This window comes from Nycticebus coucang, chromosome 2, assembly GCF_027406575.1.
Source record: "Nycticebus coucang isolate mNycCou1 chromosome 2, mNycCou1.pri, whole genome shotgun sequence".
Taxonomy (NCBI): Eukaryota; Metazoa; Chordata; class Mammalia; order Primates; family Lorisidae; genus Nycticebus; species Nycticebus coucang.
In genome coordinates this window covers 41,617,186-41,641,222 of record NC_069781.1, presented here as the reverse complement: position 1 = coordinate 41,641,222, position 24,037 = coordinate 41,617,186, and the positions used below count along the sequence as shown (strand labels likewise).

Genomic DNA, 24,037 nt, shown 5'->3' with positions numbered 1-24,037 from the left:
GGATTCGAACCCTCAGATCTGGTGTATAAGGCTGGCACCTTAGCCACTTGAGCTACAGACACTGAGCCTTTTTTTTTTTTTTTTTTGAGACAGAATCTCACTATGTCACTCTTGGTAGAGTGCTGTAATGTCACAGCTCACAGCAACCTCAAACTCTTGGGCTTAAGCGATTCTCTTGCCTCAGCCACCCAAGTAGCTGGGACTACAGGCACCTGCCACAACAAACACCTGGCTTTTTTTTTGTTGTTGTAGTTGTCATTGTTGTTTAGCTGGCCTGGCCAGCCTCGGTGTATGTGGCCGGCACCATAACCACTGTGCTACGGGCACCACCTGAAGCTCGAAATCTTGCTTCAAAGAAAAACTATGTCTTACATTTGCACAAGGAAACAAAAAATTATGAACACAGATACTTTTTTAAAGAGCATTTATTATTTGGAGAGTGGATTATTATTTTTATCACCAGTTATAGTTCCTGATAACAGCCAGTTATTGAGCACCTACCATTAGCATCAAATCCTTCACTGGCTTACCATGCCACTTAAAATAAATCCAGTGTTCTTCACCCTGACTTATAAAGCCCTATAAATCTGATACTTCCCCATCTATAGAACAGTGGTTCTCAACCTGTGGGTCGTGACCCACAGGAACTGTATTAAAGGGTCATGGTATTAGGAAGGTTGAGAACCACTGCTCTAGAACATCCTCCTCTTCTTTTTTTTTTTGCCGTTTTTGGCCGGGGCTGGTTTTCAACCCACCACCTCCTGCATATGGGGCCAACACCCTACTCCTTTGAGCCACAGGCGCTCATAGAACATCCTCTTCTTTCATTCTTCCTTCAACTACTATACTTACAGATTTACAGACTTTGTTTTTTTAATTCTCAAATTTGGTAAACTTGTTCCTACCTCAGAGCTTCGTGCTGCCTATTCCCTATGTTTTATGCCAAGAATGGTGTTTCTGCAGACACAGTTTTTCTTGTTGTAAGAAAGGTCTGTCCCCACTGAGAGTTTTCCCAACAATTAGTCTAGGTCACTACCACTGACTCTCAATTCACGTTACTCTATTTTTCACTGTCTGATATTTGTGTGTGTGTGTGTTTTGTTGGTTCTGTTTATCTTCCACCACTAGAGATGTGAGCAGTTGTTTTTGTCTTGCTCACTTCTCAGTTAACTGATCTTAGAACAGTGCCTGGCATGTGTTAGGCATTGGGTAATTATATTTTGCACAAATTACTGAAGGAATGCATACATATGTTTGTGCCATGTGCCCCACACTCTGTTAAACGTCACCAGTGGAGGCTTCTTTGGACTTGTACTCCACTCTTCTTGTCCTCTTCCCTTCTACACACAGCCTAGTTTCTTGGAAAAGTCATCTATGTTCTATTCTTCAGCATTTTTCTACTTAAAATAAACCTATTACCATCTGGCTTGTGATTTTCCCCCTCAACAGAAACTGCTCACAACAGTTTCCTCTTGCCAACAACTTCCTGATTGATAAGTCTAGTGAATTTCATAGTCTTCATCTTTTGTAACGCATTAATGGCTTTTAACAGTTTTCTTCCTTAAAACAGCATCTTTTCTACCTTCATATCCATGACACCATCTCTTTTGGGTTTATTTCCTTTAAGCCATGTATGCTTATGGCTAAAATTTTTGTCACATCAAATATTACAGGAAACGTGGAAAAATTATTTTTGCATAATAATTTCATGTCTTCCTGGTGCTCTACTACCTGAAGAAATCTGTGGCTTCTGAAATGAGTGATATGTGGCTTATTTGTTTGTTTTGTTTTTTGCAGTTTTTGGCCAGGGCTGGGTTTGAACCCACCACCTCCAGCATATGGGACCGGCGCCCTACTCCTTTGAGCCACAGGAGCCACCCAATAGTTCTGTTTTTTATTATATCCCAACTGATAATAGTTACAGATGTAAACTCCATTTTTTGCAGCATTTAGGATCATTTTCAGTTGAAAAGATTTGTTCAGGTTATTTTCCATTCTATGGTATAGGAGCTGAAAGTAAAGTTTAAAGATTTTTCTAACCTCATTATTTTCCTGTTTCAAGGAAATAAAACCTTCACAGACCACCTGTTTGCAACACTAAATAACAAAATTAGTTGGTAGATTAGCACTCTTTGTTAAAGAGTCTCACTAAAGAACGTAAGAAATAAACTGATCCAGGGTGGCGCCCGTAGCTCAGTGGGTAGGGCGTCGACCACATACACCGAGGCTGGTGGGTTCAAACCCAGCCCAGGCCAGCTAAAACAACAATGACAACTGCAACAACAATAACAACAAAATAGCTGGGCATTGTGATGGGTGCCTATAGTCCCAGCTAGTTGGAAGGCTGAGGCAAGAGAATTGCTTAAGCCCAAGAGTTGGAGGTTGCTGTGAGCTGTGATGCCATGGCACTCTACCCAGGGTGACAGCTTGAGAGTCTGTCTCAACAAAAAAAAAAAAAAAGGAAAGAAAGAAAGAAACTGAATTATTTATGCCCATCCTTACTTATCTCTCTCTCTCTCTCTTTTTTTTTTTTTTTCCTCCAATCTCCAGAAAGGCTGTGGGATGCAGGGATTTTTCTCCCCCTATCTAAAGGCACTGCCTCCTCAGGGTCTTGTTCTATCCATTGTCTTCTTTCTCTTTTCAACCTCTCCATCTCTGCTAGCTTCCTATTTTAAAACATCTCCACTCAGTCCCCCCATAAGGTGGTACTGCCTCCACTTAATCTGCCCCTTCTTCCTTCTCAGTAATATATGACTACTTTCTCCTTTTCTTCAACTTATATTCGGTATATTTTAAGCATTTTAAAAACATTTTAGACATTTTTTATTGTAAGATATAATATACATGCTGAAATATGCATAAAATATATGTGTACAAATTAATAAATTAGTGGGCGGCGCCTGTGGTTCAGTCGGTAAGGCGCCGGCCCCATATACCGAGGGTGGCGGGTTCAAACCCGGCCCCGGCCAAACTGCAACCAAAAAATAGCCGGGCGTTGTGGCGGGCACCTGTAGTCCCAGCTGCTCGGGAGGCTGAGGCAAGAGAATCGCTTAAGCCCAGGAGTTGGAAGTTGCTGTGAGCTGTGTGAGGCCACGGCACTCTACAAAAGGCCATAAAGTGAGACTCTGTCTCTACAAAAAAAAAAAATTAATAAATTAGTTATCTAATACACTCAAGTAACTATCACCACATTTAAGAAATAGAAAATTACAGCTACCAAAACCCTCTCTGCTGTTCCCTCCACTGGGAGCAACCTTCATCGTGGCATTTGTAAGTAAAGATTTCTTTGTTCTTACAGTTATGCCACTATGGTATGGGTCATCTCGCTCTTCAACCTACTGTCTTCTACTCTTCCTAGAAGATTTCAGAGTTCTCACAGTGAAGTTATCTGTAAACAATTGCCACATCTAATGGCTATTTCTAGGCCTTAATCTCACTAGGCCTCTATGCTATATTTGACATTGTAGATCCTTCTTGAAATTTTCCTCCAAGGTCCAGAGTTGTCCATCCTCCAGCCTGTTTGGGAGGATCTTTTTTTGTTGTTTATCTGTGGTGTTGGATATCACCAAAAGTATGCATAGACTATTTTTTTTGCTAATCAGCTTTCATTAGTATTTTGGATTTACTGTGTGGCCCAAGACAACTCTTATTCTTCCAGTGTTGGAACCTTACCTAGGGTCTGTGACTATATTCTCCTATGTCTCTGTATCCTTTAACTCTCCCTTCTATGTCCCTTTCACTGGCTCTTCTGCCTGCCCTTAAATGTTGATATCTTGGCCCACTGCCACTCATATACTTTCTGTGGCTATCTGTCCACTGTAGTCATAATAGCCTCACTACTATGCAGATTAATTTCAAATGTATTCTTTAGCTCAGACATGTTCCCTAAGCTCTAATCCTACTCAGACAACTGTCTGCTAGAAATCTCCACCTAGATAACTGAACATGTAAGACAGATGTTACCATCTTTCCCTTGGAACTGGCTCCTCCTTCTTTTCATAACCTTTTCTGAGTCAACTGTTGATACTGTTGCCCACTAGTTCATCCAAGTTAAAAGCCTCAAAAGCATCCTGATTTCTCCTATCCCCCATTCACCTATTTTTAGTGACCAACCAAAACCATTTTTATTTCCTAATCTAGGTCCCAAATCTGTTCCCTTCTCCCTTTCCTTCCTACACTTGTAGTTTAGACCCTCATCATCTTACCTGGAATTACTAACAGTCACCTCATTGTTCTTTTCCACTGCATCTAACCTTCTTCTGCTCATAGTCACTCTCCGTATAGCTATAAGCCAAAATGGTTTTTCCAAAATACAAATCTAACTATTCTACATCTATAAAGTTCAGGCTCTTTGACGTGACTTATAAGGCCTTCCTTCTTTTGCCCCACTTCGAGCTTTATCTTCCATTACGTCTGGCTATGTACATATACTGTGATGGGATGTATGCTCTTTCATGCCATTGTTCTTGCTGTTTCCTCTGCCTGGGGTTCTCCATTTGACCTATATGGTAATTCTTTGAGAGTAAGTTTAAATTTTATACCTCCAGGGAAGATTTCCCTGATCCTTCTTTGCCCCATTTATTGCTTGATCCTCCTTGCCACTCTATTAATGCCCTGTACATTGATGCTGACATTGTTTTTGTAATTATCTATTTATATGTCTCCTGCCCTAAGACAGTGTTTAGCACAATGCCAAATGGAATGGGGAGGTAGGAAGGAGAAGAAAGTACACACTAACATTAAGAATGAAAGAATAGGCTCAGCACCTGTGGCTCAAGCTGCTGAAGTGCCAGCCACATACACTTGAGCTGGTGGGTTCGAATCCAGCCTGGGCCGGCCAACCAAAAAATAGCTAGGCATTGTGGCGGGTGCTTGTAGTCCCAGCTACTTGGGAGGTAGAGGCAAGAGAATCACTTGAGCCCAGGAGTTGGAAGTTGCTGTGAGCTGTGATGCCACAGCACTCTACCCAGGGCTACAGCTTGAGACTCTGGGGAAAAAAAAGAAAGAAAGAAAGAATTGGTGGCACCTGTAACTCAAGCAGCTAAGGCGCCAGCCACATATACCAGAGCTGGTGGGTTCAAATCCAGCCTGGGTCTGCCAAACCACAATGACAGCTACAACCAAAAAATAGCCAAGAGTTGTGGCGGGCGCCTGTAGTCCCAGCTACTTGGGAGGCTGAGGCAAGAGAATCGCTTAATAAGCCCAGGAGTTTGAAGTTGCTGTGATGCCATGGCACTCTACCCAGGGCAATAGCTTGATGCTCTGTCTCAAAAAAAAAGTAAAAAAAGAATTGTTCTTACCATGTTGTACACATTATATATGGAATCATCTGAATATAGAGCTCCACACTAAATTTTAAGGAATCCGTTACCTAAAAAGAACTCTTTCAGAGGGCGGCGCCTGTGGCTCAGTCGGTAAGGCGCCGGCCCCATATACCGAGGGTGGCGGGTTCAAACCCGGCCCCGGCCAAACTGCAACAAAAAAATAGCCGGGCGTTGTGGCGGGTGCCTGTAGTCCCAGCTACTCCGGAGGCTGAGGCAAGAGAATCGCTTAAGCCCATGAGTTGGAGGTTGCTGTGAGCTATGTGAGGCCACGGCACTCTACCGAGGGCCATAAAGTAAGACTCTGTCTCTACAAAAAAACAAAAAAAGCTCTTTCAGAAAGCATGAGGTTTTAATTATATTAACAAACCCTCTCAAATATTCATGTTGCAGACCAAACCTGGACCACCCATAAAGCCGAAGACCCCTTCCAGACCATCAGCCTTAGTATATTGCTACCTCTGTGCACAGAAAGGCCATTATGGACATGTAAGTTTGAGTGGCATATGGGTATAAAGCATTCTGTTGTCAAAGAGTGGTTTCTGAAAGATGGACTCAAAAAGAATGTAACTCTGAATGCTTATTTTTTTATAAATACTCCACAGTAAGAGTTAATGTATTTCCAACTGATTTACTTCTCCCATCCTTAATTAGAGTGCATTCCTCTAATTGTTTTAAATGTACATGAACAAGTTAGACTAGAACTAGCACAGTTCATAAATCAATCAGACAAATAATAGTGGTCAACAGCATGATAGCAGTTTTCATGCTTACTATGATTGTCCCTTTGATACAACCATATCTAGTTTTCCCTGGTTCCGTGTTCAGTTAAATCTTCACTCACATGCAAACACTTACATTAACTAGTGGAATAACAGAGGTGCTGCCTCATTGACTTGCACACCTACCCCATAAGTGCTCAGACATTCCCTAACCCCAAGTGTACAAAATGAATATGAAAGCACCAAACTGTATGTGTTCTAGATGCAGAGGTGTCAAAGCAGAAGAAACTTCATGCTATGAGTGGGCATGAGTCCCCTGGCCAGTTGCCATATTAACTGTGAAACATCAGCCGGTCATCTCAGAGATAGGATGAGTAAGAAGAGACTCAGAGTTCATCTGTTCTGGGGATCTTGAGGCACAGAGGAGGAAAGGCACTAGCACAGGAAGTAGAAACTTCGTATGGAAGGATGGTGTATTCTCAGTCTCTAAGTAGGCTTTTAATACCCTAGAAACAAAAATAAGCTAATACCAAACTATATGTACAGCAAGAGGCAGAAGGCACACATAGGCATGGGAGTCCTCAAAATTGGCAGGGGTAGGGGTGATAGGATTGGGTAGAGACTACCTATTAAATTCTAGTTATGACATTTCACTGATATGGAGCTTTGGACTGGAGCCCTACCTACAGTGTAGGAAAATAAACTGGGAGAAGAAAAAGTACTGGACAGAGTCCATCAACAGATAAAGTTCATCTTCCACACAGGGGCAGCAGGAATCATGGGGGCAAGGCACAGAATATGAAAGCTAGGATGAAGTTATGATCCTCTCAGGTCTAATTTCTGCTGTGTTCCTGAATTGAGCAACCTACTTTTTCCTTTTTGGTCTCCAGTTTCTTTACCTTCAAAGCAAAGAAGTTGTTTTTTGTGTGTGTGTTTTTGTTTTTTTGAGACAGAGCCTCAAGAGCTGTTGCCCTGGGTAGAGTCCCGTGGCATCACAGCTCACAGCAACCTCCAACTCCTGGGCTCAAGCGATCCTCCTGCCGTCACCTCCCAAGTAGCTGGGACTACAGGCGCTCACCACAATGCCCGGCTATTTTTTTGGTTGCAGCCATCCTTGTTTGGCGGGCCCAGGCTGGTTTCGGACCCACCAGCTCAGGTGTACATGGCTGGCACCTTAGCCACTTGAGCCACAGGCACCAAGCCAAAGCAAAGAAGTTGTACAGGAAATCTCTTAGTACTGATATTTGGATGCTATTTCCAATGTGATCAAATCCATACTATGGTAATACAGATGGGGACCTCACATTGAAAACCTAACTTGAGAAGACTTCTTTGACAAAATTATCATCCCTAGATCTTTTACTGCTCTCTGCAGTCCTTGCTACCAATATTCATATGTTGCCCACAACCTTTAGGGAACATATTCATGTAAGTGTCCACTGCCACACAAATCACACAGATGTACAATTATGTTTGCTTACCTCTTTAAAGCAGAGGGGTTTAATTTTAGCATTTATGTTTGTTCATTTAAAGAAAAAGTTATAGCTGTATGCTTACCTAGTCACTTCTGTTAATATGGATAGGAAATATATTAAAAGCATTTGGAATTTATCCCTGAAATCTAGATTCAGATAATTTTTGGTTTATAATAAAACAAATTTGGCAGACTCATCACTGCCACAGATGAAGAACACTAGATTTTCCACACTAATGAGGAAGATCAGTGGTGTGGCTAATCCAGGATAGTAGGTAAATTATATAACCATCTATCAATTGTCTGTCCTAATGGAGGGGACCAGTGATGTGGATAATCAAAACATAATTTACATTTAGCTTTGGAAAACATTGGTAGTACTTTATAGCTTTGTGTAGTCTTATCAGTCTACCATACAGCATCCAAGGAGGGGACTATGTAGGTAGGTAAATATGTCTGAGGAACCCTCCCCTTCAGTTTCAGAATTCAGCCCTACAGATGTTATTATAGAACAGCTTCTATAAAAAGACATTCTAAGGTGAATATGATTTCTCCCTTCCCTAATTCCACCCATTCTCTAGTTGGGGAAGCAAGGACAATGTAGTCATTGTACAAAGAGACTACTCCAGGAGAGTGTGAAAGGGTGAGTATAAGGGGCTGGGAGAATTAAAAGGTTGTGTTGAAGTGGGTATTAGCTGAGCATATCAAAATCTCATATACCTCTGTGTAATTACAATTTATTCTTACTATTTCATGGTTAGAATGTTTACTAGAAAAAAAATTTCCACATATCACCATTATAGTACTAGAATATTCTGAATACGATTATGTATCCCTCTGTATGAGTTTTGTGCTTTTGTGTGTTTATTAATTAGCTCATTTTCATTTCAGCCATGGTTCAGATCTTAGACCCAATTCTTCAGGGTATCCTTTCTCTGGAGAATGGGAACTTAGCACTGCAATGAAGAGCAGTTTATAAAAGTATTTCTGAAGCCAGGTGCCGTGGCTCACACCTGTAATCCTAGCACTCTGGGAGGCCGAGGCAGGTGGATTGCCTGAGCTCACGGGTTTGAGACCAGCCTGAGCAACAGTGAGAACCCATCTCTAAAAATAGCTGGACATTGTGGTAGGCGCTTGTAGTCCCAGCTACTTGGGAGGCTGAGGCAAGAGAATCACCTGAGCCCAGGAGTTTGAGGTTGCTGTGAGCTAGGATGCCACAGCACTATACCAAGGGCAACAAAGTTAGACTCTGTCTCAAAAAAAAAAAAAAGTATTTCTTTGTGTTACCATATAGCTTTGCCATATAACTTTTGGCCCAAATTGATCTTGAACATTACAACAGAGTAAATCTAAACATGGCAGAAAGAATGGAATAAAGAGATAAGAACTAAAATTAAATAATTCTCTAGAAAGATAAAATTTAATCAAACTGATTCAAGAAGAATGAATCAATTGAACCAGTACTGTTAAAGAAGTTGAATAAGCAATAAGTAATCAAAATTTTCCTCACTAAAATCTACCAGACTCGGATAGTTGCGCTTTTTGGTTTTCTTGGTTTTGTTTTGTTTTATTTTATTTTAGATTAATGTAAGGGTACAAATGATTAGATTACAGTGTTTGCATTTGTTGGGTAAAGTCCCTGTTGTAGTTGTGCCTCATACCCAGGAGATATGCTGTATATACTTACGTTGTACTTAGGTGAGAACACAGCAATCTCACCTCCTCACCTCTCTTTCCCTCCTCCTCCCTTCCCCTAACTTGAATTGAATTGAGTTTTTCTCTTGTGTTGATGTGTATGTCTACCGGCAGCTTTTTTTATTTATTTTTTTTTTTTTTTTTTGAGATAGAGTCTCACTATGTAACCCTAGGGAGAGTGCCGGAGCGTCACAGCTCACAGCAACCTCAAACTCTTGGGCTTAAGCAATTCTCTTCCCTCAGCCTCCCAAGTAGCTGGGACTATAGGTGCCCGCCACAATGCCAGCTATTTTTGTTGTTGTTGCAGTTGTCATTGTTGTTTTAGCTGGCCCTGGCCAGGTTTGAACCCACCAGCCTGGGTGTATGTGGCCAGCACCCTCTCCACTGAGCTATGGGCTTGGCCTGTCTACTGACTTATTAGTATTGAGTATTTTGGATACTTGCTTTTCCATTCTTATGATACTTTACTGAGAAGATTGTATTTCAACTCTGTCCAGGTTGATACAAAAGATATAAAATCTCCATCTTTTTATGACTGAATAGTATTCCATGGTATACATATACCACAGTTTGTTATTCCATTCATGGGTTGATGGGCCCTTGGGTTGTTTCCACATCTTGATGATTGTAAATCAAGCTGCAATAAATGGGTTGGTTTGGGTTTTTTTTGTTTGTTTGTTTTTTTAGACAGAGCCTCAAGCTGTCACTCTGGGTAGAGTGCTGTGGCATCACAGCTCACAGCAACCTCCAACTCCTGGGCTCAAGCAATTCTCCTGCCTCCGCCTCTCAAGTAGCTGGGATTACAGGCGCCCACCACAACTCCCGGCTATTTTTTTGCTTGCAATCATCATTGTTGTTTGTCAGGCCTGGGCTGGATTCGAACTCGCCAGCTCAGGTGTATATGTCTGGCGCCTTAGCTGCTTGAGCCACAGGCGCCAAGCCTAGTTTGGTTTGGTTTTTAAGACAGGGTTTCACTCTGTCACACCAGCTAGAGTGCAGTGGTGTCATCATTGCTCACTACAACCTCAAACTACTGGGCTAAAGGATCCTCCAGCCTTATCCTCCCAAGTAGCTAGGTCTACTGGCATGTGCCACTACACCCTGCTGATTGTTTTCTAGTTTTCATAGAGATGGGGGTCTCACTTTTTGTTCAGAGTAGTCTCAGACTCCTGGCTCAGAGCAATCCTCCCACCTCATCTCAGCATCTGAATATGATACTGTATTACTCATTCAGAATACTCTAGTACTATAATGGTGATGTATAAAGCAATTTTAATTCTAGTAAATATTCTAACCATAATATAATTCTAGAGTGTTAGGATTACAGGAATGAGCCATCAGGTCTGACCTCAGATAGTTTGTAAGTCAAGTTTTACAAAACCTTTATTCAGAAACAGACAATCCAAAGGAACATTACCGAACTTATTTTGTGAGACTATTAAAACCTAAAGTTATTTCAAAATACATAGAAAATGATACCACTTTTATGAAGTCTGAAAACTTCAAACGTACCCTATTACATATGAGAATATTCATTAATAGTATAAAAAACATGTGAGAATGGCAGGCATCAGCTTTATAGCAGCAGTAACTTCCAAAACAAAGGAGATGAATGAGAAATGAGAAAGAGGATTTCAGTTATATCAGTAATGCTTTAGTTCTTGGGGGAATAAAACAGAAGTCACTTAAGGTAAAAATGTTATGATTTTATATGAGTAGTAAATACAGATATTATTTATACATAAGTGTACATTTAGACTGATTCATAATTTTGTAATTCTGCAGATTACATAAGCATATGACTACCAACTGGGTCAGATATCTTAGAAGTACAAGTCTAGTATATAATGCCAAAGTTATGATGAATCAGATAAATTTTATGACTGTTTCATATACTTTCTAAAAGATACTCTGATTTTTCTTCATTACTTAGCTGAGAAATATTGAACATTTGTAAAAAATTTTAGGCAACATGGCAGAAGAGAAACCTTTTTCAAAGAAAAGATTTTTAAAACATGCTAAATGAGTATATGTCACAGATCATAGTAAACCAACGTTGCTACAATGGGGAGCATTCAAGCCAAAGGATTTAGGAAATACTACCTATGGAGAGGCCAGAGTCATGAGAGTACAGTAGTGATCTCAGCTTGAGTGGAGCATGTAGGGAGCAGGAAAAATAAATATTTCCTTTGGGGTATCTCAAAATTACGTAGGAACATTTTCAAACTAGACATAACCTACCACCACCCTATTCCTCCCCAAAATAATCACTACCCTTATAAGTAGTGAATATTGAGAGCAAATGGCTAAGAATTTACACCCACATTTTGGGGGATGAGAAGAAGAGTTGGGAAAGTCTTTTTAAAGAGATAGACAAGCAAAGGGCTAATACATTATAACATAAGGCTGAATAAAATAAACCTTCTAAGAGAGGGGCAAGGCTGTTAACTCAGACTAGGGGAGGAGTTTGGCAGAAAAGATTGCAAAAACATAAGAAAAATTGCATAGGTAAAGAAGGGAAGAAAACCAAACCTAATAGAACAACATTATAAGCACAATGGGTTATAGGGTGGGCTGGGTGACCTCCCCCCCAGCACCCCAAGAAGGACCATGTCCTCTAGCCACAGCATTTAGTACCAAATGGTGTGGGGCTCATCTGTGACTAACGTGGTCCAGAATCTTGCAAAAAGGTTTTCTGAATGGTGTGACCTTATGACATCATAATTTCAAATACAATTTGTAGGAATGTACAGAAAAAAATGAATATGAAGAATATGTGGTATCTCCATTCATCAGCTACTATGACGACAAAGATGAGATTCAAGAGAGAGAGAAGAGACTAAAACGAGAAATAAAAGGTACGTTACTAGACTTCTTGTTAGATTACTTTTGCTGTTGTTTCTTAATTTTTTTTTTTGTACTATCTTTTCCTTTAGGGGTCATTGGTTAGCATAGACAATATTTTTAATAATTACCATAGAAACTAGAACTGTCTTGATCTCCAGAAACTAAACACCTACATCAGAAATCCTGTGTTGCATGGCTGGGGAAGTGGGGAGAAGACAGAGAGAAATGCTGTGTTACATTCTATTCACAGTAGACATTTTTCTCACATAGTGATGATTTTAGAATATGTCCAGAAGATACTGCTATCCATCTGAGTTTTTAAAGACTCGTTTAAGATTTTTCTGTTTGAAAAGGAATTTTTTTCCTTTTGTACATCTCTAGTATTTTTTAGCTTTCCTGTGGGGCCTCTCCCAAGAAGTCTTTTTTTTTTTTTTTTTTTCCCCTTTTATTTTTCTTTTTGCTCTGTCACCCAGGCTAGAATGTAGTGGCACAGTCATAGCTCACTGCAGCCCTAAACTCCTAGCTCAAGTTATTCTCCTGCCTCAGTCTCCTAAGTGGCTGGGACTACAGGCATGAGCCACCATACCCAGCTATTTTTAAATTTTTTTTAGAGACGGAGTCAGGCTGGTCTCTGACCCAAGCCTCAAGTGATTCTCTTACCCCATCCTCCCAAAGTGCTGGGATTACAGGCATGAGCCATCATGCCCAGTCAAGTCATTTGTTATATACCACCATTGCAAGCAGAGTTCCGGGTCCATAGCCACCTCTGTGGTTTCTGTATTTACTATTACAGAGCATAAACTTCTTTCTCACCAAATCAGTGTCTTATCATTTAAGTTTACTTTCTCTAAATCTGTGCTTTCTTATTATATACATGGTTTTCCACGCTACCTCTCTTGCTTCTAGGACAAAATAGTTCTTTTTTTCTTTTTGAGATGGAGTCTCATTCTGTCACCCTGGGTAGAGTGCTATGGCATCGTAGCTCACAGCACCTTCAAACTCTTGGGCTCAAGTGATCCTTTTGCCTCAGCTTTCCGAGTAACTGAGATTACAGGTACCCGCCACGATACCCAGCTAGTTTTTCTGTTTTTAGTAGAGATAGGATATTGCTTTTGCTCAGTCTGGTCTTGAACTCCTGGCCTCAGGCAATCCACCAGCCTCAGCCTCCCAGAGTGCTAGGATTACAGACATGAGCCACCAAGTCTAGCCAGCTATATTTTTTGAGTTGTTCTGTATATTGCTTTCTGACTCTTTTCCTCTTTTTTGTTATTCTTTTCTAGACTCTCTTAGTTCAAGTCCTTTTCAAAATGAAGTTACTAATTCTGAGGAAAGAGGAATTCTCACAACTCTGGCATATTTTACATATTATATTTCAGTATAAAATTGTTCTCAACTGCAGTTGTCCCTCAGTATTGGTTCCAGGACACCCCCCCCCAATATGCCAAAATTCATGCATACTCAAGTCCTACAATTGGCTCTGCAGAACCTGAGTATGCAAAAAGTCACACATACATACATGGGTTTCACATACCTCAAATTCAAATGCTGTGTTTTCTTTCTTTTTTTGGGGGGGTGGGGAGATGAGGTCTTACTCTAGCTAAGCTAGAGTACAGTGGTGTCATGCAACCTCAAACTCCTGGGCTCAAAAGAATCCTCCTCCCTCAACCTCCTGAGTAGCTGGTAGTGGGGACTACAGGCACACGTGTAGCGATAGAATATTGCTATGTTGCTCAGGCTATTCTCAAACTCCTAGCCTCAAGCAGTCCTCTTGCCTCAGCCTCCCAGTATACTAGTATTACAGACAATGAGCCACCACGCCCAGCCTCAAATTCTGTATTTTTAGTCCTTATTTGGTTGAAAAAATTCAAGTGTAAGTGGGCCAATGAAGTTCAAACCTGTTTTGTTGAAGAGTCAGCTGTGTATAGTACACGAAGATTATCATTAGGCAACTTAATTCCATTTTATCCACGTTTTCTGTAATCAGTTTATAACTTTTATAATCAATAAAAAAAGTTTGTTTTCCTTTTTAGGTAGCTGTATTAATAACTCTGTAACATAAATACACTTTGAGGTTCTCTGTGATCCATTGAAATTTGTATTTTATGCTTAAAGTTTTTTTGACCCCTTTACTCTTTCAAGATTCTGTTGACATATTAACTTTCATCCCTAACTGTAACTTCATCTCTCACCTACATCTGTCAAAATCACTACCACCAGATTCCTATCAAGTGTCAAGTCCTGACAAAACAGCATCAACTCTGAAACTAAACCTAAAACTCAAGTGCATGTACACACATAGGAACACACTCCACAAGCTCACGATCTGTATAGGAGAGTAATCTGAGTAGTTCAGCATCTACCTATAAGTACTATGGCCAGGCTTTATTTTTAGAGGGTAATTAAAATACCATATGAGACCATCAGAGGGCCCTTATATACAGCTTGCTTTACCTTATCTTCAAGGGCTTGTCTCCTTATCACTAGAGAAACCTGAATTAATCAGACATTACTTTTCTTTCTTTCTTTTTTTCTTTCTCTTTTCTTTCTTTCTTTTCTTTCTTTCTTTCCTTTCTTTCTTTTTTTTCTTTTTTTTCTTCCTTTTCTTTCTTTTCTTCCTACTTTCTTTCTTTTCTTTCTTGGTTTTTTAGAATCTTGTTCTGTCACCCTGGGCAGAGTGCCGTGGCATCTTCATAGCTCCCTGCAACCTTAAACTCCTGGGCTTAGAGCTACAGGTGTATGTGCCACCATGCCTAGCTAATTTTTCTAGTTTTAGTAGAGACAGGTTCAGACTGGTATCAAACTCCTGAGCTCAAGCAGTCCTCCCATCTCAACTTCCCAGAGTGCTAGGATTATAGGAATGGGCCACCATACCTGGCACAGACATGACTTTTCTTCACAGAACTGATTACTTTTCTTACTTTCATTGTTTAACCTCAGTTTCATTGTTTAACCTAGTTAAACCATATTAAAATAACTATCATTGAGTTTCTGAAAGTTTTCCATTTATAGCGATCAGGAATATGGACGTATAGCCATTCAGTTTTTAGTAAGTGATTTTTCTACCTTAGGGTCTTTTCAAATGTCATATTGTTAACACATTTAAATGTCTAGCTTCTCTAAGTTATTTACAGACTTATAAAAGCTCAGCATGGACTGTCTTGCTGTTGAATATGCAATAATACTTTTATATGTTCCAGTACTCAAGAAAAATGGGCACATTCCAATGAGTCTCAAGGTACCTTTTATGGAAACAGCAGATAAGAACACCTACCATAATTGGAGGAAGAGATATCTCTTGTGGAAAAACATTATGTGGCCTCAAGAAGATAAAAAAATGAAGAACAGGAATAGAGACCATGAGAAGCATAGGAGAGGTGAAAGACATCATGACGTGGATGATGATTTTCCCAGGGGCCCAAAAACTCACTCTCCTTCTGGCAGAATTAAAACCCAGAAGGCTCATAAATCCTTTCATCATTCATCGAGTAACCATAAGTCAAGAGATGACAAGCTTTCCAAAGCAGGGAAGCAGGGCAAGCGAAAGAAAAAAGAGAAATACTTGGGAAATGATAGCAATGATAATTTATTTCTCATTAAGCAGAGGAAAAAAAAATTCTAAGTTGTTAGTCTCTGGTTTGACTTTTCATTGTTTATTTGGTCCTCGTGTCTGTAGCATTCTGGCAGAATTTTTGTTATCTATGATGAAATAGAATGAATTTTTTTTTTTTATTCCACCCAAAGTTGCTGAACAAAAACCATAGAGATCTCAGTTTTCTTTGTCCAACAGTTTATTAAGCAAGAAAATAAATAAACTTGGATTTTCCTTGTTCCAATGTCATTTTTACTCAGAATCCTAGGTATAAGAATTATTAATCTTTCCAAGAAAACTTTATAAAAATACTTTGGGGGGGGGAAAAGCTTATTGAGTGTAATTCATCCACAGTATATAGATTCAATCCTGCAAGGGAGATAAATTAACACTAACAAGAAATTTTCAATCGTTTTCAGGTTTAAACATTGGAAAAGACAATAGCTATAAATCTAAATCCAGCTTTTCTTCTTTCTGAAGCATTTGTCAGAATCTTTCTTTAGACAAAACATCCACAAACTATAAAAACAAAGGTATCATCGTTGAAGCACTGAAAAGGCAGGAAATTGGGCTTTAGCAAATACCAATAAGGAATCCATCCATCTTGTATATATGTCATAAGACAGACTTCCTAAACAAATCAAACAGAGTCATCAAAACTTTTAATATCAGCTCGGCACCTGTGACTCAAGCGCCAGCCATATACATCTGAGCTGGCGGGTTTGAATCCATGGAGCCCAGGATTCGAACAATAATGACGACTACAACCAAAAAATAGCCAGGCACTGTTGCAGGCATCTGTAGTCCCAGCTACTTGGGAGGTCATGGCAGGAGAATCGCTTGAGCCCAGGAGTTGGAGGTTGCTGTGAGCTGTGTGATGCCACAGCACTCTACCCAGGGCGACAGCTTGAGGCTGTCTCAAAAAAAAAAAAAAAAAAAAAACTTTTAATATCACAGTGAAGTAGTTTTTTATCACTTTTGCAGACACATTTCATCAACTCAGATTTATAGAGATGAATAGTACCTAATTAAAAACTTAGTTTTTATGAATTTAACTGTCACAAAACTATACAGAATTTTTTGTACTTGTGAACCTTTTGTGCTTATTAAAGCCTTATGTTTGAATAAGAAAAATAAAATGTCTGAAATAGAGTAAATGTGTCTATTATATAAAAAGACAATGAGAGTTTGAGTGACAGAGGGCATAGTTGCGTTGGACAGGTGACAGAAGTTACAACATCACCGTAAACTGGAGTAAAAAAATGCCTCTATTGCCGAAGCACAAGCTCTCTGCCAGAATAAAACAGTATGGAGTCAGTTAAATAGGATAATTTTATAATATTGGATTCTTAAATTTGTATTTTATTCTTTGGAAAGTGTGCAAACTACTGTATGTCTAGTAGGAAAAGAGAAGGGAGAGGGACAGTTAATTCCCTCCTTCTGTGTCAACTCTAATGTAAATTGCAGGTCCACAATCTTTAGTCCTCCCTGTTGCCTAGATTTCAGCTAACTTAATGGCTTCCTAACATCAGCTAAAGTTGTTTAACCCGAAAGTGAACAACCAGAATTTTTCAACACCCTACTAAAAGTAACAGCTTTATGAAAGTGGCAAGACGAGATAATTGGCAGTATTCCTTAGTAGGGACTTGGGACAAGTCCCTATTATTGAGATTGTGTAACAAGCATCCCTTCTGATCCTAGGATATCTCCTTTCAGGGCAGAAGTGAGATTGCCGTTCTTTAGGTGCCTTCAGAAATAACAAGGTTGTTTGGAGGAAGAGAGAAAGGAAGCACGTTTTTGTGTCTTGCACATTATCTTATTTCCCCCCCCAAAAAAAAAAACGTTTATTTTTTTTTTTGTTTTTTTTATTATTTTTTTTTTTATTAAATCATAACTGTATACAATGATATGATTATGGGGCATCATACACTCACTTCATAAACCATTTGACACATTTTTATCACAGTGGTTAACATAGCCTTTCCGGCGTTATCTCAGTTACTGTGCCAAAACATTTACATTCTACATTTACCAAGTTTCGCAAATACCCCTGTAACATGCACCACAGGTGTGATCCCACCGATTCCCCTCCCTCTACCCACCCACCCCCTTTCCCACTTCCCCCTATTGTTAAGTTGTAGCTGGGTTATAGCTTTCATGTGAGAGTCCCAAATTAGTTTCATAGTAGGGCTGTGTACATTGGGTATTTTTTCTTCCATTCTTGGGATACTTTACTAAGAAGAATATGTTCCAGCTCCATCCATGTAAACATGAAAGAGGTAAAGTCTCCATCTTTCTTTAAGGCTGCATAGTATTCCATGGTATACATATACCACAATTTATTAATCCATTCGTGGATCGATGGGCACTTGGGTTTTTTCCATGACTTAGCTATTATGAATTGGGCTGCAATAAACATTCTGGTACAAATATCTTTGTTATGTTGTGATTTTTGGTCTTCCGGGTATATGCCCAGCAGAGGAATTACAGGATTGAATGGCAGATCTATTTTTAGATCTCTGAGTGTTCTCCATATATCTTTCCGTTTATTTTTTATTAGACATTTTGTTCAGATAGGAAAGGATGCTGAGCTACTTCATGTGTGGCCATGACGATGCCATCCCTATCTCATGGAGGAGCCTGTGCTCCCTTCCCTCCTCCCTTCCCTCTCCTCCCCGGCCCTCACACCAAGTGTTCCATTAAGGTTAGTCAGTCACTTAGTTTGTTGACACATGAACTCTCTCATACAAGAATGAAGAGTTCAAAATATATATAGATTCAACAATTTATCAAAAAAGACTTTTACATGGATGAATACAAGGGAAGAAAAGCAAATGTCCAAAACAATAAGGATCCATATAGTTGCCAGGATTGAGAAGAATCTAAATGTCTTTCACCTCTGACCCCATTTTGACTTGAAGCAGTTTGAGTGGCTCCTTTCCTGGTCTCTACTTGGTTTAGAATGAAGAGAAACCAGTTCCTCCCAGTCTCTTGGTGGAAAGCCTTGGTTCCATGGACCTTGCTATTTGCAGCACTTCTTACTAGCTTTTTATGTTTGTTAGACAAAGGTTACATACTCTTTTCAGGAGGAAAAAGTAAAAAGCAAAAAAAGTCATATGTGTATAATTTTTTAAGTTATTCATGATTCTTCCACCCAAAAATATGGTTAAAATTCTGAGTTCATCTTTCCAGACTTTTTTCTATACCTGTATATACATTGTTTTGTAACCTATTTTTTTGTTTGTTTGTTTGTTGTTGTTGAGACAAGAGTCCCACCCTATGCCCTGAGCAGAGTGCAGTGGCGTCACTCACTGCAACCTCAGACTCGGGCTGTGGGCATCCCACTGCCTCAGCCTCCAGAAGCTGCTGGGATTACAGATGTTCGCCAAGGCACCCAGCTGGGTTTTTCCATTTTTTTAGGAGTTGAGGATCTCACTCTCACTCAGGCAAGTCTTGAACTCCTGAGCTCAAGCAATTCTCCCTCCTCAGCCTCCCCCAGTGCTGGGATTACAGGCGTGAGCCACCACACCCATCTTGTAACCTGTTCTTTAATTAGGAAAATCTTCTTTGTAATTAAAATTTCTATGCTTTTATATAATATTATATAGCTATGCCATAATTCAGTCAGCTCCCTATTGAACGTTTTGGTTGTTTTTTTTTTTTTTTTTGAGACAGTCTCACTACGTCACCCTCAGTAGAGTGCTATGGTTTCACAGCTCACAGAAACTTCAAACTCTTGGGCTCAAGCGATTCTCTTGCCTCACTCAGCCTTCCTGTTAGCTGAGACTACAGGCACCCGCCACAATGCCCGGCTATTTTTTGTTGCAGTTGTTATTGTTTAGCTGACCTGGGCCAGGTTCAAATCTGCAAGCCTCAGTGCATGTGGCTGGCACCATAACCACTGTGCTACAGGCGCTGAGCCGTTTTTTGGTTGTTTCTAATACCCATTGTTTAAACAGAACTCCTTCTACGTCATATTTCCTCCATTCAATCATGATAAAATGGAATTTAGTACATAAAAATTTATAAAAATTTTGTGTATTTCATGTACATTTTAATACATGTTAAAGATTATAGTTCCAAAAAGTCAGACTTTCGTCCAGTCGTTTTTACATCCCTCGCAGTCTCTGAGTGTTCATCTTCCCACAGTAGTGTAGAATAGAAGGAATTGTCATTCCTTTTTCTCTTTGCTACTCTGGCAAAGAAACATTATTCATTAGTGCTATAGTGAAAGTGCTATGGGCTATGTTTATGTAGGGAGAGACAGGATTAACAATATGATCTGTTGACAAAAGATGTGGAAAGAAGCTACTTACAAACAACAACTGAAAATTCTTCTGCCAACAAAAGATTACTTTCGAAATAAGAGAGCCTTTTATTGCTTTGTAGCCACCTTGATCCCTTGATCTTATCGTGCTTTGCTTTTGCAATAAAAAAGGGGATGCTGCTGGCATCCAGTAAGTAGAGGCCAGAGATGTTGCTACACACCCTGCAATGCACAGAATAGACACACCAAAAATTCTCTAGTCCAAAATGTCAATAGTACTAAGATTGAGAAACCCCAACCGATTTCTCAAAAGGAATTCTGTTCACTGGGAGAGAAGTGCTGGTTGCTTTCCACACTGACAGGATATACCCTTGGCGTATAAGGCTTTGAATTTGATCGGGCAGCTGGTGTTGAGAGATTGCCTGAATATATTCCATTTATCTGAAATAAGGAACATTTAGTTTCATGGCATGAACATCTCTAGCCCGTTTAGACCACTTTATGTAAGGACCTGTCCACTGCAGACTCTACCAACTGAGGGGAATTAATAGTATGACTAGGAATCATGGGTTACAAACTCTAGAGCACCAGGCCAGGGTGTGAGTACGATCAAGGTAAATAGAGAGTTGTGTGCGAGAACAAGGGAGTCAGCTAGTGGGGGAAAGAGTTGGAGACCAGTGGGATATATGATTGGATGAGAATCACATTAGGTTGTAGAATTCATCACCAGGATCCCAGGTGAGCACAGACTCTTAGGTCTTACAGTTGGACTTTCATCTCAAGCATCAACTTTTGAAAGATATTTATTATGCATGCCATGGAAGAAATCACACAACGAAGCTGGCTGAAACTTTTTTTTGGGGGGGTGAAGTTTTTATTCAATCCACAGAAGTAAAAACCATTTATCATGTGGGACTTGGTGATGGAGCCACCGGGGAGTGGGAATCAGGTCACCAATGGGGTGGGGATGTGGTGGTGGGAGATAACAGACCCAGATTGAACTGGCCATGGGAGGCCCAGCTTCAGAGACCATCACCAAGGCCACCAGACAGCTCCTAGGAACTCAGGCCAGCACTGGGCGGCTCAACGGCAGGGGTTCCACCAGCACAGCAGATAACTTGGTGTCACCAAAGGCCTCATTTGTCTCGAAGAAGCACTGCAGGCCGATGATGGACTGCACGTCTGCCTTGTCCTCAGTCAACTTGTTGAACTGCTTGAACATGTGGCCCACATCCTGGGCAAACTCCTGGGGGGAGTTGTAGAGGGATGACAACTTATGGAGGCGGGCACGGGTCAGGTCTAGGGTGCCACCAGGCTGGTCCAGGGAGAAAGTAGAGTCAGTAGCCAACTGATGCAGGGTGTGGCAAGGTTCATAACAGAACAGGACCAGCAGAACATGCTCACATTTCCGCTGGTTGGCTGGTGAGAGTTTGGCCACCACACCAGAGCTGTCTGCAGCATCCAGGCTGAGGTTGCCATCCTCCTCCTTCAGGTCAGGCAGCACATGACACAGTGAGCAGTTCCACTCCTCCCCTGGTACATCCTGCAGGGCAGGAAGGTGGCAGTCTAGGTGGAAGCAAAACTCACAGTGGTTGCACGTGACCAGGTCACCTTGCTTCTGGCAGACATGGCAAATGGTAGCACTGTCATCCAGGCTGCCTAGGCCACCACGTGGGGCTGAGGTGCCTTCAGGAGCCACCACTTCCAGGCCTGAGCTGGTGCTGCCACTGGGTGAGGCTAGGCGGGGGCCCTCAGCACTGGGACCTTCCGAAAGAGCCACTAGCACAGGTTTGGTCTCAGGGCCCTCCGTGGCAGGAGGGGCTCCAGTGGCGGCCTCTGTCTCCTCCTCCTTGACGATGGCCACGCCAGATAGTGGTGGGGCACCAGGGGTTCCCGGAGGCACAGTCCCAGGCTGTCCAGCAGCTGCAGCAGTAGCACCCCGCTCAATAACGATAAGGTTATAGTCCTCAGTGGTGCTGCCCGGGAAGACCTTGAAGACGGGTGGCTGGCTGTCAGCTGTTCAAGGCTCACATTGAGGCTGCTCACCTCACCCTCACCTGAGCAGGACAGCTTCACGCCTGATACATGGGGGCTCTGCACTTGAGTAGGGATCATCTGATCCAAAGCCATAGTCTTCCTGTACCTCCATGCTCTGGCCACTGCCAGAGCCCTGCTTGCTCAGGGTCCTTGGAGCTCTAGGGGATGGACCATGGGTGCAGGGCCTGTTCAGTTGGTGCCGGGACGCTCTACCGCAATCTTCTCAAAGGCCTCAGCACTTTCGGTCCAGGCATTGAGGTCCCACTGAAACGACATCTCTTTCAAGCTGGTTGAAACTTTTTAGGCCTAAAGTTTGGTAATAGTTCTCTCACAGAATGAGTTTCTGGTTCTTTTGATCATGCGATGGATATTGTACATACTCATCCTAACAATTGCAAATTAAATGTGTTTTAAAGTGACTTACTAGGCAATGATTCCAAGAAAATCCAGTAAAGTGCTGGGGAAATGAGACAGGGAAAAGAGAAGGAAGCAAAGGTCAAGTCAAGTCCTCTAAGGGACTTGAGACTTTGAGACTCCTGGGGAGCGCTGGAGACAATGTGGGCCGCTTGAATTAGGGGCAACCGAACAGGAGCATTGTTGCTTTTTAAATTGCTCTTTAAGAGATACCCCTGAGAACCTTTCCCAGTCAACTCTGGCTCAGGCAAATTGGGTCTGGGCAGCTAGAGGGTAGCTCCCTGACAAAGGCACAGAGACGTGAACGAAACAAACACTAACATGAACAGCTATAATCTGAAGATAGTTCTTCCCATAAAAGAATACGTTGGCCAACTTATACCAACACATTTTTGTGAATTATTTTTGATTCGCAAAAGTAGAAAAATACTACTTCATTTTATTATATTAAATGTAATCATTTTCTCAAGAGTTGTCAGTTTAAAGTACCCATGTATGACAGTGCAACATGGGGTTCAGGATACCAAATATATAGCAGCATTTATCACAGGCATCAAAAGTAGTTTGTGGAATTTCCTCTTCCAGACACAATTGGAGTAATTGAGACATATTTACCCCCATCCTGAAACAACATTAAAAAAAGTAAAACCATTTTCGGGCAGCACCTGTGGCTCAGTGAGTAGGGCACTGGCCCCATGTACCGAGGGTGGCCGGTTCAAACCCAGCCCCGGCCAAACTGCAACAAAAAAATAGCCGGGCGTTGTGGCGGGCGCCTATAGTCCCAGCTGCTCGGGAGGCTGAGGCAAGAGAATTGCCTAAGTCCAGGAGTTGGAGGTTGCTGTGAGCTGTGTGATGCCACGGCACTCTACTGAGGGTGATAGACTCTGTCTCTACAAAAAAAAAAAAAAAAAAACTAAAACCGTTTTCAAGACATTGAATATCAGAGAGGGAGATACAGTGAAGTTCAGGGGATGGCAAAGAAATGAAGTGTGCCCTGTGATGGCTGCCACTAACCGCTTGGAGATTATCCCAAGGATGGGGGAATGCAAGCAAAGAGCAGAGAAATGCACAGAAAGAGCACTCAGACATCTGCCAGGGTTCCATGAGTAGAGTCTTCAGCTGAGTACTGATCAGGGCCCACGTGTGAGGAAATGACCTGAAAGGATTAAAGGAAACACAAGGCCAAAAGAGCTTCTGTTCTCATTAGTGGGGAAAACCTCTTAGTTGAAGGGTTTTGTACTAGGCTACTCAGAAGAGTTTTGTATCAGGAAAAATTAGCCCAAGTCAACTCTTCTAAGAATAAAGTTCAAGAATATAGAAATACAAGGCGGCGCCTGTGGCTCAGTGAGTAGGGCGCTGGCCCCATATGCCGAGGGTGGCGGGTTCAAACCTCAGCCCCGGCCAAACTGCAACCAAAAAATAGCCAGGCGTTGTGGTGGGCGCCTGTAGTCCCAGCTGCTCGGGAGGCTGAGGCAAGAGAATCGCTTAAGCCCAGGAGTTGGAGGTTGCTGTGAGCCGTGTGATGCCACGGCACTCTACCCCAGGGTGGTACAGTGAGACTCTGTCTCTACAAAAAAAAAAAAAGAATATAGAAATACAAAAATATCAGGGCCAGGCGCAGTGGCTCACACCTGTAATCCCAGCACTGTGGGAGGCCAAGGCAGGCAGAAT

At 41.3% G+C, this 24,037-nt stretch overlaps 1 protein-coding gene and 1 pseudogene across 9 annotated transcripts in view; one reads left to right on the top strand and one right to left on the bottom strand.

Moving 5' to 3' along the window:
- Window positions 1-17,208, top strand: part of ZCCHC7 (zinc finger CCHC-type containing 7) — a 256,495-nt gene extending 239,287 nt beyond the window's left edge. For 5 of the 8 annotated variants that reach the window (XM_053568647.1, XM_053568665.1, XM_053568657.1 and 2 more), the window contains 3 exons: window positions 5,715-5,810; window positions 11,956-12,070; window positions 15,257-17,197. In XM_053568647.1, coding sequence (XP_053424622.1) covers window positions 5,715-5,810; window positions 11,956-12,070; window positions 15,257-15,678 — 633 coding nt within the window. In that variant the 3' untranslated portion in view covers window positions 15,679-17,197. Of the gene's footprint in view, window positions 1-5,714; window positions 5,811-11,955; window positions 12,071-15,256 lie in introns of all 8 variants that reach the window. The other 3 variants (XM_053568681.1, XM_053568688.1, XM_053568672.1) reach the window with 3 other exon arrangements.
- A 3,729-nt stretch (window positions 17,209-20,937) lies between these two features.
- LOC128596333 (transcription intermediary factor 1-beta-like) lies at window positions 20,938-22,228 on the bottom strand (annotated as a pseudogene). The gene has a single exon (XR_008383109.1). The product of XR_008383109.1 is annotated as a transcription intermediary factor 1-beta-like (transcript).
- Between the last annotated feature and the right edge of the window lie 1,809 nt (window positions 22,229-24,037).